Source organism: Sinocyclocheilus rhinocerous, unplaced genomic scaffold (genome assembly GCF_001515625.1).
Source record: "Sinocyclocheilus rhinocerous isolate Xijiao unplaced genomic scaffold, SAMN03320098_v1.1 scaffold468, whole genome shotgun sequence".
Taxonomy (NCBI): domain Eukaryota; kingdom Metazoa; phylum Chordata; class Actinopteri; order Cypriniformes; family Cyprinidae; genus Sinocyclocheilus; species Sinocyclocheilus rhinocerous.
The window spans coordinates 2,424,933-2,445,247 of NW_015635305.1; the positions used below are offsets into that span (position 1 = coordinate 2,424,933).

Sequence of the window (20,315 nt, forward strand, 5' to 3'; positions counted from 1 at the left end):
CAGGAGCCCTCACTGGGCTAAACTCGGGGACAGGAGCCCTCCGTGGGCTAAACTCGGGGACAGGAGCCCTCACTCGGCTAAACTCGGGGACTGGAACCCTCACTGGGCTAAACTCGGGGACTGGAGCCCTCACTGGGCTAAACTCGGGACCAGGAGCCCTCCGTGGGCTAAACTCAGGAACTGGAGCCCTCTTTGGGTCGATGGGCTTTACTGAGGAACAGCCGGCAGACTTGAGAATGCCGTGGCAGGCAGGTTTGACGGCGGGCTGGTTCTGGCTCGGGGGAGGATGCTCTCCAGACAGGCTATCTATCTATCTATCTATCTATCTATACTTTGCCAGATTTATGATATTAATAACTCTGGAAATGCATCATCGTAGGGTCCATTGGACATATGGACATGAATTTTTTTCTTTGTGCAGATGTCTTAAAAAATTGTACATTTGATTTTAACTCTGCAGATATCCTGTTAGGGCTACATTGCCCCAAAAAAGTCTGGTTTACATCCCTGATTAAACACTAGTGTATGGCGTCATTACTTGTGGACAGGGCCTTGTCTCGTGGGCCCTGAAATTTGCAGCAAGCTATTATCACATCAGCATAATAAAGAACAGCATGTTACTTGAAAATCATTTGAGGATGTACGCATATTCTTTTTCTCATTTATTATTAGCGGTGTCCATTTTGCTGTCCGTTGTATTTGCCTGATGTTGATAGTAGGATTTGTTTTTCCTCTCTGAGATCTTAGATTGATGAGTGCCAAGATAAGTAGTCAGAGAGAGAGAGAGAGAGAGAGAGAGAGAGACAGATGCCGAGACAAAGACGGAGACAGAGAGAGTTTGCCCGAGCCAAGCCTGGTGTTTACAGCCACTGCTGATCCACTCCACAGCACTGCATAGATGAGCGATATGAGACTCATTAGCCCTGATTGCATTTATCCACTTCTGTGCTCCACTGGCCGGTGACAGCTCAGGCTAGTGATTGATAGAAATACAACAGGGGTCAAAAGCAGAGAAATTAGACCCTGTTGAGTGGAGGATTTAAGTGTTTTGTCGGTACATATTGTGTGGTTGCTGGACTGTGTGTTTGTTAGCAGAATTTTGTGTGTAAAGCCGCTTAAAGTAGTTATTAAAGTCAACATGAAATCAAAATTCACCCCATTTGCATAGTACTTGTTGTTGGCCTTATTTTGCATGCTTCATCTGTGCTTGTTATTCTGAAGAACAAAGTATTTTTGAATCTTTCATCAAAATGAATGAACTTACTCCGCCTCTGAGATGATAAACTAAATTACATTTGTTTTTCTCTTTGAATATCTTGTTTAACTTGGGTACTCATGTCACATTGTCGCTTCACAATGACTTTTAAAGACAATAGGGTGAATTCACTAAATTGTTGTTTCTGTTGATTTTCTGTTGATCATGGCAACAATTATTCTTCAAGGTTTGCTACACTTAGGAAAAAAAAGGTACAAAAGTTGTCACTGAGGTGGTATCTTTTCAAAAGGTACAAATATGCACCACTTAGATACTTATATGTGACCCTGGACCACAAAACCAGTCATAAGGGTCAATTTTTTGAAATTGAGATTTATACGTCATCTGAAAGCTGAATAAATAAGCTTTCCATTGATGTATGGTTTGTTAGGATAGAACATTTGGCTGAGATACAACTATTTGAAAATCTGGAATCTGAGGGTGCAAAAAAAATCAAAATATTGAGAAAATCGTCTTTAAAGTTGTCCAAATGAAGTTCTTAGCAATGCATATTACTAATAAAAAAATTACGTTTTGATATATTTACGGTAGGTAAGATATTTACAAAATATCTTCATGGAACATGATCCTTACTTAAAGGGGTCATATGATGCGATTTCAATTTTTCCTTTCTCTTTGGAGTGTTACAAGCTCTTGGTGCATAAAGAAGATCTGTAAAGTTGCAAAGACTAAAGTCTCAAATCCAAAGAGATATTCTTTATAAAAGTTAAGAGTCAGCCACACCTACCTAAAACGGCTCGTTCTAACACACCCCACATGTCTACGTCACGATGTGAGAAGATTTGCATAACGCCGCCCAAACGTTCACGCAAAGAAAGAAGGCGTAACTTAAAAATATTTGGCTGCACAACTGTTGATAATTCTAATAATAAATCAGCATAAAATAATGTTCTTTTTAGCAGCATCATATGACTCCTTTAATATCCTAATGATTTTTGGCATAAAAAAAATCAATCATTTTGACCCTTACAATGTATTGTTGGCTATTGCTACAAAATAAATATACCTGTGCGACTTATGACTGGTTTTGTGGTCCAGGGTCACATATGAACATTTTAGGCATAGGCGTAGCTTGACGTTTGAGCTTGGGGGTGCCAAACCGAACTGGTGGATTTGGTCAGACGTACTTTTAAACACATTTTAGTTTTGCTATAGTAAATCTACATATTCACATTCACATAGGGCAGTGGCAAGTGCGTGAGGTTGTCATGGTAACCACATACATTGCCCACGAATTATCGGCATAAAAGTAGTGTGCGGCTAAACCTGCTGCGTCCTGTGGATCACCTTTATCTGATTTTAGGTACTAATGTATACCTTTAAGGTACTTACATTAGGGGTAAATTGGGAATAAAGGTGTACCTTTTGAAAAGGTACCAGCCTAGTGACAGCTTTTGTACTTTTTTTTCTGAGTGTACTTGTACTTGTGTACTGTTTTGAAAGATTTTCATATTTTTATTCAACAAGGACGCATTAAATTGATCGAAAGTGAAAGAAAAGACATGTATAATGCTACAAAAGATTTCTTTTGCAAATAAATGCTGTTCTTTTGTAATTTCTATTCATCAAAGAATCCTGAAAAGAAAAATATATCCCAGTTTCCACAAAAATATCAGGCAAGACAGCTGTTTTTGTTTTCAAGAAATGTCTTAAGCAGCGAATAATGGTTGCTGAAAATTCACCTTTACCATCGCAGGAATAAATTACATATTAAAATATATTAAAATAGAAAACAGTTATATTAATTTTGAATAAGATTTCTTCATTTTTGGTCAAGGCTTGGTGAGCATAAGAGACTAAGACCCCAGACTTTTTTGTTGTATAAGAAGGATGTGCATTAGTGTTGAACTGCATTACATTTTTTTGTGATTTTAAAATTCTTTTTTCTTCTTTTTCTCCTGTATACATCCGTGGTGTGATGGCTTAACGTCTGGTTTAAGTGTGATCATGTATGACCTCACTTACTCTGACCCACCGTTGCTCTGTACTAAGAGTAGTGTAGTGAAATCAGCCCCTTTTGAATTAGCTCTGTTAGTCTTAATGCAGTTTTCTATTCGTCTTTGTGCAAACTAAATCTCAGACAACAACTTTTCCAGACTAACAAGTGGCCAGAGTAATCCTGTATGAAACTCAATTAAAACCGGGGATGCGTATTGCATTATCTTGCAAACACTGCTGCAATACCTCATGGCTTTCAAGCATCTTGACAAGGCTCCAGTATTCAAGCTCAGGGCTGGAAATGCATCCTTTCATGTCAGTCTGGATCAGTCATCGCTGCATGTGGAACCTCGGCTGAATGTTGTTATATCAGGCAGAATGTAAAGGGCAAGTGACAGAGCCGTGGTAAAGAGCTCCAAGGCAGCAGTCTGTGCTTTTATCAGGGATACAGGCTCAGAAACACATGCGTTGAAGGAGGAAAGAACTGCTCTCTGCTCACTGCCATTAATTATGGAGCAGACAGCGATGGCGTGTGCAGACAGACTGTGTTTTATGCAGGTAGAATGAGTTGTCAGTCTCGGGGCGGCACATTACCGAAACCCTGGGCAGCACTGACAATTCCCAGGATTTCATAAAAAAGCACTTTCAGTTGACTTTAACAAGAAGGTTATATAGCAAGTCGAAAATTGCTGTCGAGGTACAAAGTATCAGGACCGCATGATCAGGGTTCGCCAAGGGCAATGTGACTGATGCTTATGGGGCGGCTTTCATTGCTCTGTCTCACCCTGTGCTCTTCTCTCATTTGGCCTTTAACGAGTGTCTGTGCACTTTTGAAAGTACATGCTTTCATGCTTCAATATAATAGCCTCCTATTTGACATCTGCTACCTTTTTAACTTTGATCGTGTAGGTGACCTGAGACTGACCCATGACAATTGTAGTCATTTTTCTTGAGAGACACACCCTTCATGTCCCGGCAGACTTTTTTCTCTCTCACCTCTGGTGTTGACTGGAAGTAGTTTCTGCATCCGGTGAGCCGCCTCGTTGCCTACAGAAGCATCCTAATTGTCATGGATCATGATTTGGAGTGCTCTACATATGCAGTGGTAGGATGGTAACTTGGAGGTGAAGAATTGTTGAATAAAGTCATTATTTCTGTTTCCTTTGCGCACAAAAAATATTCTTGTAGCTTCGTAAAATTACGGTTGAACCACTGATGTCACATGGACTGTTTTATTGATGTTCTTATTACGTTTCTGGGCCTGGGAACATTTCAGTTGCATGGGTCTCTATGGAGGGTCAGAAATAGGGCTGTGCGATTAATCGAAATCGAATCGAAATCGCGATTTGAGACGTTGCGTGCATTTATTTTATACTAAGTATAGTTCAAGTCTATTAACATAATTACTGACATATCGCTCGAGGCTTACTGATATAAAAATTGTAATTACATTTTATTTGGAGTACTACTTTGTGCACAATGCACATTTCTTAATATTAAGCCTAAAATATGTTTTAATGTCACTATTGATGGAGATTGTATGATCTTTAAATAATATCGGTCTTTAAATGCAAGATATTTAAAGTGTACCTAAAGTATACTTGCAGTAGTTCCACTTTAGCAATCATATATTTAAGTATATCTTTAGTTGGACTTCAGCACTACTTGTATTTTTAATACATTTTAGTATATTTATTTTTTTACTAGAGACCCCTTTAAGATGAGTTTTTTTTGTTAATTAGTCTTACAAAATTTAGCTGATATCTAATAATGGCCGATATATTGATTATTGGCTTCAAAATATAATGAAGTAATAAAATACCGGTAAGTATTGGTTATTGTATAATCCAAAATGTCCATATTGGCCCTAGTGAGAGAAAAAAAACCTAAAATGTATTTGAAATGCATTTATTTTGTGTTAAGTATACTACAAACACATTTACATATTTATGTGCTTAATAAAAATACCCTGCAATTGTACTTTTAGTACTAAACTGGTATACTTAAAGTGTGCTAAATTGGAACAACTAATTTTGTACTTAATGCCACTTTAATTATGCGGAAGTAGTGCTGAAGTCCAACTCAAGATCTACTGAAGTATATTTGATTGTGCTGAAGTGGAACTATTGCAAGTATACTTCAGGTACACTTTAAATATCTTGCATTTAAAGACTGAAATTATTCAGAGCTCATGCAATCCTTATTCTTAGGAATCCTTATAGTAATATTAAAACACATTTTAGGCATAACATTAAGAAAGTAAGTTTGTGATAATTTTCAGTGAGTCTTAGGTCACTCTTTCTCTCTGGACAAGAACTGGCACTTAAAATGGACCTCTTACTTCGGTGGCCTGTGGCCATCTCCTTTTGAATTCCAGTTTGAAGTATTTCCTTTCTGTCCAACCACGGGCTAAACAAGCTGCAATGTGTCACCATGATGTATGTGGGTGCAAATTCACAGCTATTAAAACATTTCAAGTAGGGCAATTTTCACACAGGCAGATTTTTGAGGTCTAAGCTTGCGGTAATTTTCTTAGTCCCCCCTCTCTGGGACGTGCTGAAATACTAGTGGCCTAGGTAATGATGTTGCCAGAGCAGATTACAGCAGGCTTTGCTTGGAGTGTCTCTGTGAGCATCTCTTTGAAGGTTGTAATCCATGGATTCGGGCACGGATGTGGGAGATGAACGGAAAGAACGCAAATCGAACTCTGAGAAGAGCTTCCACCAGGTCAACCTGCCTCGAGAGCTTAGTCTGGGAGATGCAGACATTGCTTGGAGGAAGAGTGTCAGTGTGCGACCCACAAATGTGCATATTTCTTTGATGAAATTTATAAACCTGATTGCCTAAAGCCTGAAGCAAAAAGAGCAGTTTTGAAAGCACTTTATGTAAAAAATGTAAGGCTGGTGTCATTTTTGGCAACATGCTTGAACTGCAAAGGGAGCTGCTGAGTGTCTGTGACCACTGTTAAAGCTTATCTCAGTGAGGTTTCTTTATGAGTTGAATGTTGAATTAGCTCTTGTAAGGCATAAAATTATAATGGCAACACATTCAGTATCAAATCAAATGAAAGGGATGTATGATAATAAACATTGCACTATGCTAAATATGCAGCAAAGAAAACTGGTTTAAACTTTAGCCCATTAAATAAAATATTTTTTGCATTTTAAGGTAGAGAGTAAATCATAAGAGTCACAAAAGTGTTTTTTCTTTTACACCACAGATTTTTTTTGGCTGCATCTACTCTAGTTGGTTGGGGTTGGTAGGGTTTTTAAAAATGTTTTTGCAAAATGTTTTTTATGCTGTCCAAGGCTGCATTTTTTTGATCAAAAATAAAAGCATTAATATTGTGAAATATTATTGCAAATAAAAAGGCTCACTTTTTTCGCACAATGTAAAACTTTTAAACAATTTAATGCAGAATTGCTGAATAAAAGTATTAATTTCTTTAAAAAAAAAAAGTCAGAAATGACCATCATGGCCACTTTCTGGTTTGATGAATTGAGAAACAGCGTAAAAGAATTGCAATTCAGGTTTTTCCCATTCACTCCATATGTAACTGTAGCTAAAAAGAGCCATGTGCCACCTTTTATTGTGTAATTTGCACTCAAAACACCAGTTACCTACTTCTCTTTGCATAAATTAGTCATGTTTCTGAATTCTTCTCCACTCTTGTTCCTCCATTACACATGCAGATCTTCTATCCCATATGCTCCCTTAAAACACTTTCTCCTCATCTAGTCTCTGCGGTCTCGCTAAAAGCAACATACTGTAGGCAGTACTGCGGATTCAGGGGTTGGATCACTTTCCCTCTGGAGATGCGATCCAATGGTAATTTTATGATGCACATGTCACAAGTCATCTCTTCATCACAGCATTCCAGCATGATGAAAACTGACGGAACAGCTTCTGCCCTGATATGCTACTCAAGAGATGAAGGAAATTAACGCACCAAAACTGTATAACCTTAGGGAGAAGAATGACGTATGTGCACATATATAGTAGCCTGTCTATGTGTGAATGGTGTGCGAATGTGTGTGCCTGCTAACTCGGTTTTTCCTGGACTCATTCCCAGCGCGCTTGTTTTAAGCAAGCATTTGAGGATTTCTCTCTCAATCTAAAGCATCCTTCCAAGAACTCCACAAGCTTTCCGTAAAACTCCTCTGCTGCAAGGACACACTCCCTCCAGTGCTATCCTGATAGCACTAATCCACCTTGTGTCAGCACAGATCACCTCCACTGACGTAGTGAAGCTTCTGGGAGAAACACTAATGGTTGTAGGCATCTGTGCGGGGAGTTTTTAGATTGGTGTGGTAAATTGCTTATACACTTTTTCGTTTTTGCAGGAGAGACCAGGTGTGATTGAGAATGACCATGAATCTTGTTTTTTAAAGAGTGTATTAAAGGTGACATATCATGAAAATCTGACTTTTCCAGGCTTTAAGTGCTAAAATCAGGTCCCAGGTGCATCTACCAACCAAGCATACATGAAAGAGATTAACCCAGTAACTTTGTTTTGGCAAGCCTTTTTCTGCAAGCATCGGAAAAACGAGCGCGTCTGATTTTGCTCCCCCTAGTGACATTGCAAAGGGATCTCATTATAATATTACCGCCCCTTAATCTGTAGGTTTCCACCCACGGCGCCGTCATTTTGATTTCGCAAGCTACAACGGTGTACCAGTTCTAATGCCATGGCGAAAGTTTGAGCGAAACATGCTAACTGTTCTGCCTTTGTTTGCACAGACGAGCACAAGTATCTAGAGTCCCAGCCTCAGAGGAGATAAGAGAGCAGTGAATATATTGATTTACTGTATATTATGCTGCTGCCACACAGATCTAATATAAACATGCTTTCTTTCCCAGCTGTTTTTCACAGATGTATTACTTCAGACTTATGTGCCCTCAAGAAGCTTACTTTCTGCAAGTGAACGTCGCTTTATTGTGCCATCCTAAAGAGGCACAAAATCACTTTACATTAAATGTTCCCTCCTGGTGGAATGACCTGCCCAACTCAATCCGAGCAGCTGAGTCCTTAGCCATCTTTAAGAAGCGGCTAAAAACACATCTCTTCCATCTTAATTTGACCCTATAACTCTAGCACTCTCTATTCTAATTCTATTCTATTCTTTAAAAAAATGTGTCCCTATTAGACTTGCACTCTATTCATTTACTGCTTGTTTTCTTAAAAGAAAATAAAAAAAATTAACACTAGCTTTTGTAATCTTTTTGTGTTCTATCTATTTGTATTCTTTTTATTTATTATACAATTAACAAAATCAAAAATGCCTCTAACACTAGCTTGCTCTATTCTTTTTCTATTCTATCTGTTTTCTTTTTATTTATTATATAATTAAAAAAACCTTGCTACGTGTACTGCGTTAAGCTAACTGAGACTTGTCATAGCACTTGCATATCATTGCTCTTTTGTTGATTTTGATTGCTTCCATTGTCCTCATTTGTAAGTCGCTTTGGATAAAAGTGTCTGCTAAATGACTAAATGTAAATGTAAATGTAATATTAAAATAAAAATACAGTTTAAATAATAATTATTACAAATGTTAAAAATGTAAAATAATTTTGAAAAACAAACTTTAATAAAACAAACTTTAATGAAGCTTAATGAAACAAACAATCTATTGTAACATCAGGAGATCTCTTCTTAAGAAAAATTAAGATGAATTTAGTTTAATGAATAAAAATATATTTACTTGTGAAATCACTTTTCTATTTTTTTTCAGTGTTCATCTGCCACACTAATGTTGTAAATATTGTTTTGTTTCTAATTAATTTTTAACTGATTTACAGCCCTAGTTTTTTCTCCTTCACACTGTGTCCTAATAAGACACGACCGCTATGAGTGACAGGACATTTTGTAGGTCACTTGTTGTTCACTTCTGCAGCGTCCCGGTGTGTGAAATCTCGTTGGTCCAAAATCACGTTCTTACACATTACACATTTTGATTTAGATTCTGTAGTTATGCGTAGAAACCTCATTCGACTGCTCCAGATGTGTCAGTTGGTCAACTTTTCAGATACTGCTCTTCAGTCACAGTAAACTAATGAACACAAACTAATGAATTTTCATTGAAAATGCCACAACATTCTGCAGCATACGGTTGGACAAGTCATAGATATCTAGAGTTTTAACCAGTATTCTTTTCTATTTACCATATGCAGCATTATCTCACAAAAATGATAAACTAAAGCCTGTGAAAATCAATAATTCAGTAGTCTGTTAAAGACCGTCGGAGACGTTAAGAACTATACTTGCAGATGCACACTCAATTTGCTGTGGACTGTTCATTGACAGGCTTTGTCTAATATGAAGCCCACATATACACTCTTAAAAATAAAGGTGCTTCACGATGCCATAGAAGAACCTTTTTGTCTAAATGGTTCCATAAAGAACCTTTAACATCTGAAGAACCTTTCTGTTTCACAAAAGGTTCTTTGTGGTGAAAAAAGGTTCTTCAGATTACAAAAAGGTAAGAAAGAGATGGTTCTTTAAAGAACCTTTGTCTGAATGGTTCTTTGTGGAACCAAAAATGGTTCTTCTATGGCATCGCTGTGAAGAACCTTTTGAAGCACCTTTATTTTTAAGAGTGTAGATATCTATGGGTTCTGATGCAAAACGTAAATAGAGATTTTGCTGAAAGGCTATAGAATGTTTTTCATGAAGACATACGGTAAAAGCAATCTGACCTCATTATCTCTGCTCTCATGTGTAGAAACAATGACAGTGGGGAATATGGGGCTCTACATATGTGAGAGAGAGATATCATTAATTATTGATTCCCCATCACTGCTGGAGAGGTAACGTGACTGGGAGAAAAAAAGCAATATTAATTTTAATACTCCTCAATCTGAAGGTTAGATTGAAAGAAGGGAACCTGTATTGAGCGGCAGTAAACTTTGTTGTGTGGGGAATATTGACATGAAATGTAATAAAAGGGTTTGTGATTTATTACTCGTCTTGTCCATTGTGAAACATCTTTTGTGGCATGTGCAGTGGCAGAAAGGAAAAAATACACATAGAGACATGAACAGACTTTCCATTCTCCAAAGGACAATCACTTTTCTGTGGTTTCCTTTTAATTAGTGCCCATTTTTAACTGTTGTATTTCAAAGATTCCTCAAAGTTTTTTAAATACTGATTAAAAACAGTGAGATGCTAGTAATAACAGTGGATAAAGGCAGGGTTTGTGCTCTGTGAGAGAATCAAGAACAAGATGTGCTGTAGGGGCAGAATTACTTTAGAAATATTTATATCCCCATACTAAATAAGTCCCCCTTGTCAGGAGTTTGGACCTGTCTGTGTATTTTCCTCCCCATGTGCTCCGTGACCTAGTTTTCCCTTGTGTTTGATTGTGTTCATTGCTCCCAGGTGTGTCTCATTATTAGTTGATCCCCTCACCTGTCATTCCCTCGTTTGTATTGTGTATTTAAAGTGTTCTTCCCTGTTTCTGTGTCGAGTCTTAAACATCAATTCCCCGTTGCTACGTGCTTGTTCCTGCTTCCTTTGTATGATTAAAGACTGTTATTATTGTTATTCCCTCGTCTCTTCATTCCTCGCTCCACCACAGTAGGCAACCGTGACAGAAGACTCGACCAACTACAGTTTAACAGCGTGTTTACCCTCCGTTTTGTTTCCAGGTTTGTTCAGTGTTTTGTTTTTTTCCTCCCGTTTTTTCCCTCATGGATGCCCTCCTTCGTCCCGAATATCTCCTCCTCCTACTGGAGCAGGGGGACAGATCTCTCGAGGACCATACTAGACAGTTCCTGATGTTAGCTAACACCACCAGCTACCCGGACGACGTGCTCTGCTCATTCTATGACGCAAGTTTGAACACCACGTGCAGGGTGCTGTCGTTCAAAGATGGTCCTCGAGAGGACTTCGCCGCCTTCGAGGAGTGGACTCTGGCGAGAAACGGATCGCCATTCACCATCTGTCCCGTGGATGATCTCGCCGGATCCGCTCCCGACCCAGAGCCCAGTTCACCATCTCCCTGCTGCGCGGAGCAGCAGCCCGAGCCCACCGTTGACGGAGTGCCAGTTCCCGCCGCAATCGACGAGCCAGCGCAATGCCGAGCGACTGAGCGGAGGATCACCCCGGACGCAGAGCCCCATCTGTCTGACGAGGTGCAAGAGCCAGCGACAGTGCCCGCCCCGAGGGAGAAAGCCGAGGACGGTGAGAGCGCGGTGAGGAGCTCCGTCCCCTGCACCGTGGCTGAGGGTGAGCTTATTGTGGATCTGGGAATGTGGCAGGCTGAAAGGGCTCCCGTTCCTGAGTTTAGCCCGGAGAAGGCTCCTGTTCCCACGTCCGGCCCGGAGAGGGCTCCTGTTCCTGAGTTAAGCCCGGAGGCTCACTAATGCCCGTCCACCCACCCACTCCTGCCTCCTCCACCGCTGTCATCTGGCAGCCCCTCTGCTCGCCCTCAGCCTACCATCTATACGGTGTGAGCTCCACGGGTCTACCAGTCTCCATCGTCACCGGGGCTGGAGCATCCCTCTCCTCCGCCTCCAGCCTCCGAGGCCCGGACTCTGCCTCGGCCCGTAGACCCAGCAGCTCCACCTCGGCTCCTAGCTCCCTCACCTCCACCGTCGCCCGTCGATCCACCAGCTCCACCGGGCTCCCTCGTCCCTCCGGCTCCGCCTTGGTCAGGCGTCGACCCGCCATCGCCTCAGGACTCCGCTCCTCCGGCTGCACCTCGTCGCTCTGTCCCACCGGCTCCGTTGGGCTCCTCCCTCCCGCCAGCTCCACCTTGGTCCTTAGTCGCTCCGGCTCTGCCGCTGATCTCCGCCTCCGCCTCCGCTGCCAGAGCCCTCGGCTCCACCCTGGCCCCCCTGATCCTCGGCATCCCCCTGGCTCATTGACTCTCCGTCTCCGCCTCGGGCTCCTCCGCCAACTGCAGCGCCGCCATCGGGCGGCTCCCTGGAGTCGGCGGCCATTCCTCCTCTATGGCTCCTCCCTCTGTCGGCTCCTCCGTGGGTCGCCATCATGGCTGTGGCCTGGGTCCGGCTTGGACTCCTCCTGCTCCAAGCCCTTCCTGTCTCCTCCTTGGCTCCTCCCTCCTACATCACCTCCTTGGACTCTGTCTGCCGGCCCCCTCCTGGGTGTCCGTCCTCCTCCTGAGCCTCCTCCCATGTTCCCTCCCGTTCCTCCCCATGTTGCGATATGTCAGGAGTTTGGACCTGTCTGTGTGTTTTCCTCCCCATGTGCTCCGTGACCTAGTTTTCCCTTGTGTTTGATTGTGTTCATTGCTCCCTGGTGTGTCATTATTAGTTGATCCCCTCACCTGTCATTCTCTCATTTGTGTTGTGTATTTAAAGTGTTCTGCCCTATGTTTCTCTGTCGAGTCTTAAACGTCAATTCCCCATTGCTACGTGCTTGTTCCTGGTTCCTTTAAATGAATAAAGACAAGCGTAATGTCTTTTCTTTGATACAAAAATGTATTCATTGAAAATTAATAAAATAAAAAATAAAATAATAAAAATAATACTATAAAAAATAGTAAATTAAAACCAATATTTAAAACCAATAAAATCAATATATATATTTTTTAAATATAAAAAAAATGAAATTTTATATAATTGGCTTGTAGGAGTAGATCACTTTTTTCTTATTCAGGATTATTTAGTGAGATTTAGTGCATAAGTGTTTATGCATGTTATTTGGTATCGCTGGATTGTATTAATACTGGATCAAAAAGATGAGCTTCATATGAATCAGACATAAGAACTGGTCATCTAACCTGACTTACAAACTTATGCTATCAGTAATATAATATGTGTGAGTGCACTACTATTTGGCAAGTTTAGTATCATCAAACCCACTACAAATTGTTGCAACAGCAATGGTAATATCAGGCTAAATCATTTAGTACTGAAACATTTTGTAACATGTTGAAACATGTTGTACTAAAACAGATAAATGTTGTTCCCTTAGTGGAGGACAATTTTTACTGCATACTGAGGGAGAATTTCACTAAAAATGAATTACGCCCACTAATAGTGTTGTTTATTTGCACATGCTGCCTTATTTTGTTCTCAACCTGTTTCACTTTCATCTGTAAAACACAAAAGAAGATATTTTGAATAATGTTGGCAATTAAACCATTTTGGTGACCATGTATTGACAAAAGAAACACAGAGACATTACTCAAAATGAAAAACACAAAATTAAAGAAAGTCATACAGGTTTGAAACATTTTCATTTGGAAAAAATCTGGTTGCTGATTATCCCGTGTCGGATAGCATTGTCTTTTTTTCGTGAATAAGGTTTTAAACCTAATTTGAATAGAAAAGAGGAATGTTTGTGTTGGATAGAATGACACTGATGTGAATTAAATACACATGCCATCGCACAGCATTGCATAGACTGCGCCTGGTTAAGCTGTTTGCAAGCAGAGATAAATGTTTAGTGAATTCACCCCACAGTATAAAGGTGCAATTTCTGAACCTTAGTATCCTTCTGCTTTCAAAGCACAAGGATATCCTTGTTTGCTTTGTGGACAAGACATGAGGATGTATTTTGACACACCTGCATTGCATCAGCCAAAGTTATGGTCAAACAACATGGCATTGCCGTTGTTCCTGATTGACATGAGGGGTAATCAGCCTGTCCACTTCTGACTGGGCCACTAGCAGGGTTTCTGTCTGACAGAAATGCTTGCTTGGAAAAGTAAATCACATTTTGAACTTAAGAGTTTCAGTTGGCTGTATAAACTCTAGAATTGTTTACTTTCCTGAAAATTTATTGGATTTTTTTTGCTCCTAAGATACATTAATATATTTAAGCTATTAAGGCAGTTGTTATAAATGCTACATTTCAGCCCTGGATGGACATTGTTGCAGTTCATACGGTACCAAATGGTGTGGGTCCATCTGCTACATTTCACTCAGTAATTTTACTCGCACTGTAAGTGATTGTGCGTGAAGCCCATCAGTGGGATGTGCTGTGCTGTCTGAGCTAACAGATGAAGAGGCCATACTGGCATCATACCTCTGAGAGTCCATCAGCTTAATAAAAGTGTCACAGCGGCTGATTTGTTGTGTCTGTTAATAACAGAAGCAAAGGGTTCGACGGGAAAGAGATTAAACAGACGGCTAGAACTGACATACAGGTGCTGTCATTTGTCTTCACTCATCCGGCTTCCCAACCTTATACATTTCTTCTAATTTTCTCTGTTTGTCACACACAAACTATCTCCAGAGATATTTACACTGCAGTGCTGCTCCTGAGCTTTGGGGATGTACAGTATTGATGGGTATGAGATTTGAGATCTCCTCAGTCTGCATGGGAGCTTTAGGATGTTCAGGCTCAGCCTGGCAACAAACGCAGTATTGAGGGCGACAACTGCATTCATTTTCAGGACTGAATTATATTATTGTTCTGAATGTGTATGGCCATGTTAGAGAAGCTACAAACTACTAATTATTTAAGTACTTAAATTTCAGTAAAGCTACTGTGTTGAAAAAGTATATTGTAATATTATTATATTATATCAGATTGGATCAGGATAAAAATTATTATATATTTATTTTCTAATTTAATAAGAACTCTGTCTCATAAACAAAATGGGTTTTAAATGAATGAATCTTGGTTAGGCTGAAATGAATATTTTTATTCAGCAAGGGTGCATTAAATTGATCAAAAGTGACAATAAATACATTTGTTACAAAAGATAAATGTTTATTCAGCATATTAAAATGATTTCTTAAGAATCATGTGACACTGAAGACTGAAGTAATGGCTAATGAAAATCCAGCTTTGCCATCGCTAAAATAAAATAAAATTGTAAAATATATTCAAATAAAAAAAGTAATTTGTAAATTGCAATAATAATTCACAATATTGCTGTTTTGCAGTACTTTATCAATTAAATGCAGCCTTGTTGAGCATAGGAGACTTATTTCAAAAACATTATTTATGTGGAAACTGTGATACATTTTTTAAGATCCTTTGATGAATAGAAAGTTCAAAAGAACAGAAGAAAAATTCTTACTGACCCCAAACTCTTGGCCATGTAGTGTATAGAGAATATTAAGTCTACTGAGCATCTTGACTGCTCTTGACAGCCATAGATTATCGTCATGATAAAAGGGCAGTAAAGATGCTCATTAGTAACAGCAACATTCATCTGGGGCAAGCAAACTGCATTTGCACCTGTGCGTTGAACACGGGGAATACATGAATATCATGGAAGCAACTGGGCAGTTTGAGTATAAATGTTTCCCTCTACAAATCACGAGGAGATTGGAAGCCATTAGGCTCTCTGACGATGGAGTCATAGGAAGCCACGGCTCATTAAGGCAGATTGCAAATGTAATTTTGCTGCTTCCTCCCTGGCCTTGTATTGAGGGATTGCAACGAAATTAATTTTGCATAGAGTCTGGGTTTTTGAATCGAAGCCAAAGCATGCATGACCCACGGCAAGTGTGATTAAATCACTGGTGGAGCTTTCAGAAGGAAGGTCAACCAAACCGCATTAAGACTGATTCCTCCAACCCTCTTCCCACCTAGCTTCTAGCCAATCGCCATAGATCGCCATATTTTATCTAAATAACTCTCTCCTTGTTCCATTCCCTAGATTGCCTGTTTGTAACTGACTATTTCACCCGGACACCTCGCAAGCTCAACGCCTACCGCTCTTTTGCCAGCGTGGAGCTGTTCCACTTCAACGTGCCTGAAGACACCGTGGTGGCTGTTTGGAACCTCATCACCTTCAAGGAGCAAGGGGGCACCTTCGGAGACAGCTGCCCAGACCGCAATGTGACAGTGTGAGTTGGCTAAACCTCCAGGTTACATCCACTGAGGGTTGGTTGGGGGGGCAGACAAGGACAACAGCGTAATGTGGTCACATATGTCCAATCAGCATTTTAGATGAGAGGAGGGGATATGTAAAAGCCAAATGTCACATGCGTGAATATAATGACATTTCTGGCACGCACACTGAAGAGTACTCACTGTTTGCCCTGATAAAATAGCATTGGATCATTGGATCAAGGATCATTTCCCAGATGCTGATCATTTTCTGTGCTCTCCATAAAAAGGCATTTATCAAGTGTGGTGCTGGCAGAATTCACAGCATAACTGCACACTGGAGATCCATAAGCATAAAACACCAAGTGACACAGATAAGATTTAAAATCCAAATCTGACACTTTTACTAATTTCACAGGGTCACATTCAGTAGAATTGTTTTAATCCATTCTAAATGGCCTCTAAAATTAGGATGGTCCTATATTTTTATTAGTCATAAAAGACATTGAGTCATTTGGTTATCAGCTCAAGGTTACAAAACAAAAAATGACCTTTTTTTGGTTGATGAGAATATGGGATATTATCAGATTTAGCACAAGTTAAGATCAGTTGACAGAATTTGTGGCACAGTGTTGATTACCGTGACAAAAAAAAAACATTTCATTAACTGGTATAATGTTAATATATCAATCTACTGGAGTACTAATATCTGTTTTGTACCATTGTAATACATCAGCAACCACTAAAAACAGGTTGTGATGAGAAAGTCACATGATGAATCAAAGATAATCACAAACAGCTCTTCCACAAACTGAGTAGGTAAATACTAATATATAGAAGGTGCACAGTGTCATTCACACAAATACAGAACACCATTATGGAAATAGCGCGCATGATTGTAAAATAATGCAATAAACAACAAATTAACAACATTAGATGTCAGATAAAACCCTAATGTACACAACTGATAAGTAGAAACAGTTATTTCAATGAAAAAACATCAAATGTGAAGTATCATGCAGGGAATTCTGAGAATGTCAATTTATGTTTTTTCACTGTATATTTTACAATGACTTGTTCTTTTTCACTTCCATAAACCGTAATTTTAGCAGTGCTTTTACTGTAAAATGACATTAAATGTAAGGTTAGCTGTATTGCAGTTTATTCACTGTATATAGTACGGAAACGTCCTGTTAACCAATTAACAGTTTTTTAATGTGGCATTTTTACAGTCTTTTACTGTTAAAATCGCAATCTTTTTTACAGTGAGGGTTTTATGGGTTATCTGTCATGGCAACAAAGTTTGTAAAATTGAATATAACTTTACACAGAAAAGGTTAGTAAGTGATTTTCACACTAAAATATTTGTATTTCTTCGAAACCATTTTTAAATGTTTACAGATTTGCTGCATTCACTTGCATTGTAAGTGCCTCACTGTAACCCAGATACTTGTTTTAAAGAAAAGGACGGTCAAGTTGAAATAAAATGTGGTGTTAATCAACACTATGCTGTTGATTAAGCCAAACTTGTATTGAACCCTGAATATCTCATTAAACCTGGTCAGATTTTAAGCCAATTTTACAAATAAAAAGCAACAACATTACCCCATTTCCGTGCTTTCTAGGCACAGATGAAGCCAAAAATGTCCTGAAATTAAGTGTGAATACTTTCACTCTTGTACATTTTTCCTCCAGTGAGCTCTCAGATACTTCACAAGGTGTTCTTTTAGCCTTTATCTTTCTCTGTCCATTTCTTTCAAGTCATCCTTGAATGATCCCAGTGCACTTTCATAGCCAGCACATGGTGTGCTAGCACAAGAGCTGTTGTTAAAGTTAGTCTTGGCCCTTGGGTAATCAAAATGTAGAATATTATTCACTGAATACTCAGGTCTTCAAATCCCAGCACACTGGCTGTCATTAAAGTTTCATCAAAACACTGACCTTGTTATTGCCTGTCACTGAATGTACATCATAAGTGGCGAGGAAGTAACTCCTGGCTGTCTTTAATGTGTGACATTATAAAGAGGAGAAGAGACTGTCCTTGAGTCAATGTTCCACCACTGGTTTCTCTGACAAATAGCCCCATCACAGAGGTCTGCTTTTCATGCATTCAGCATTAACATTAGAACATTAGTGTATGCTTTATTTGTTTGCTACTACTTTGCTGCTACCGCTGCTGCTACGTTGACCTTAAAATTAACATAAAAGTAGCATTAACTCTAGCATTAAGCACAGGATATGATGTTTTAAATGCACTCCCTCCACAAAATAGTGATATAGATACGTCTAACCATCAGACTGGATGGATGAATAGAAAGATGGCTAGACAGAAGGAAGGATGGATGGCTGGTTGAACAGTCAAAGATGGATTGAAAAACAGATGGAGGAATGAATGGATAGACAGAAAGATGGATGGATGGATAGAAAGATGGCTAGACAGAAGGATGGATGGATGCATGCATGGACAAAGATGGATGTATGGAAGGAAAGAAGGATAGATATATAGATGGAAAGATAGATGGATGGATGTATAGATGGATGGATAGATGAAAGGAAGATGGAAAGAAAGAAAGTTAGAAAGTAGAAATTAACATAAAAGTAGCATTAACTCTAGCATTAAGCACAGGTTATGATGTTTTAAATGCACTCCCTCCACAGATGCTCTCTGGCTCTTATGCTTCTTTGATGTCAGATTTCTTTCAGACTGCACATATAGAAGAACCTTCTCAAGCCTCCTCTTTTATCTCCCAGGGGTATATAATATTGTGAATAAACCTCTCTGGTGGCCTCAAGGGAAAGCTACATGAGAAAGTTGCGATATAAACAGTGATCTCAGTGTTAAATTCGGAAGGACGTATTTTAAACTCATAATGTCAGTCATATCTCCAGGGGAACATATTGCCTTTCATAATTACAGTAAGTATGCCTATGTTCCAGTTTGTGCGATAATGAAATACGTGTCTTTGGGGCCTATCAAGTAATATAAATGGCCTGTCTGCGATTTATATATATATATATATTGGATAGAAAGATGGCTAGACAGAAGGATGGATGGATGCATGCATGGACAAAGATGGATGTATGGAAGGAAAGAAGGATAGATATATAGATGGAAAGATAGATGGATGGATGTATAGATGGATGGATAGATGAAAGGAAGATGGAAAGAAAGAAAGTTAGAAAGTAGATGAAAGGATGGACAGAAAGATGGATGGATGGATAGAAAAATGGCTAGACAGAAGGATAGATGGATGGATGGATGCATGAACAAAGATGGATGGATATATGGATTGGTGGATGGATGGAAGGAAAGAAGGATAGATATAACGATGGAAACAGAAATATAGATGGACGGATGGATGGACGGACGGATGTATATATGGATGGATGGATGGATGAAGGGAAGATGGATAGAAAGAAAGATGGATGGATGGATGATAGAATGATGGATAGGCAAAGATGGATCGAAAGATGGATAGATGCATGGATGGATGGATGATAGAAAGATGGATGAATATATATGGATGGATGGATGGATGGATGGATGAATACAGATGGATGAATAGATAGAAAGAGGAATGGGTAGACAAAGATGGATCGAAAGATGAATGATGAATGCATATTGAGGGATAGATGGATGGGTAGACAGAAAGATGGATACATAGATGGATGAATGGATAGAAAGAGGGATGGATAGACAAAGATGGATCGAAAAATGGATGCATGGATGGATTATAGAAAGATGGATGAATATATATGGATAGGTGGGTGGATGGAGGGAAAGAAGGATAGACAAAAAGATGGATAGATAAAGACGAATGGATTCACAGACAGACAGAGAGATAGAAAGAAAGATGACTATATGGAAGTTAAGAAAGATAGATGGGCCTCCATAGATTGCACTGTTTGTGCGTACAGAACATTTACCGCACAAGTTTTGCCATGAGGCCCCAGGTCTTCTTGCTGTTTTCATAATGAACAAGGCAGGGCTCCATTCTGTCGATTCAGCTGTCAGATAGCATGCAGGGGGTGCCATAGAGAGATGGTAATTAAAACAGGCTGTACTCGGAGCTGGGGGACAGATAAAGCGGGAGGTAAGATAAAGAAACGGGAGAAAGCAGTACGACTGGGTCTAGTGGATAACAGCCCTGCGCTACAGCCCATAGATCAATATGATGCTGCCGGACAGGCCGTGACAACTCTAATTGCGGCCCATACAAACCAGGAAGCCTGGGCAGAAACAGAGCTCCTGAGGTCCTCCCAGCAGTCCCTTTTCGCTGGATCATCCTTCAAACATCAAGCCAATGCTTTTGGGAAGCCTTCTTATGTGGAACTGACACA

General features: G+C 39.6%; 1 protein-coding gene across 1 annotated transcript in view; it reads left to right on the forward strand.

The window, feature by feature from the left end:
• The window catches only part of LOC107746867 (uncharacterized), a gene marked incomplete at its 3' end in the record, with an annotated part of 128,422 nt that overhangs the window by 30,781 nt on the left and 77,326 nt on the right, over positions 1 to 20,315 (forward strand). Inside the window, exon 2 of the mRNA XM_016561196.1 lies at positions 15,802 to 15,991. Coding sequence (XP_016416682.1) covers positions 15,802 to 15,991 — 190 coding nt within the window. The remainder of the gene's footprint in view (positions 1 to 15,801; positions 15,992 to 20,315) is intronic.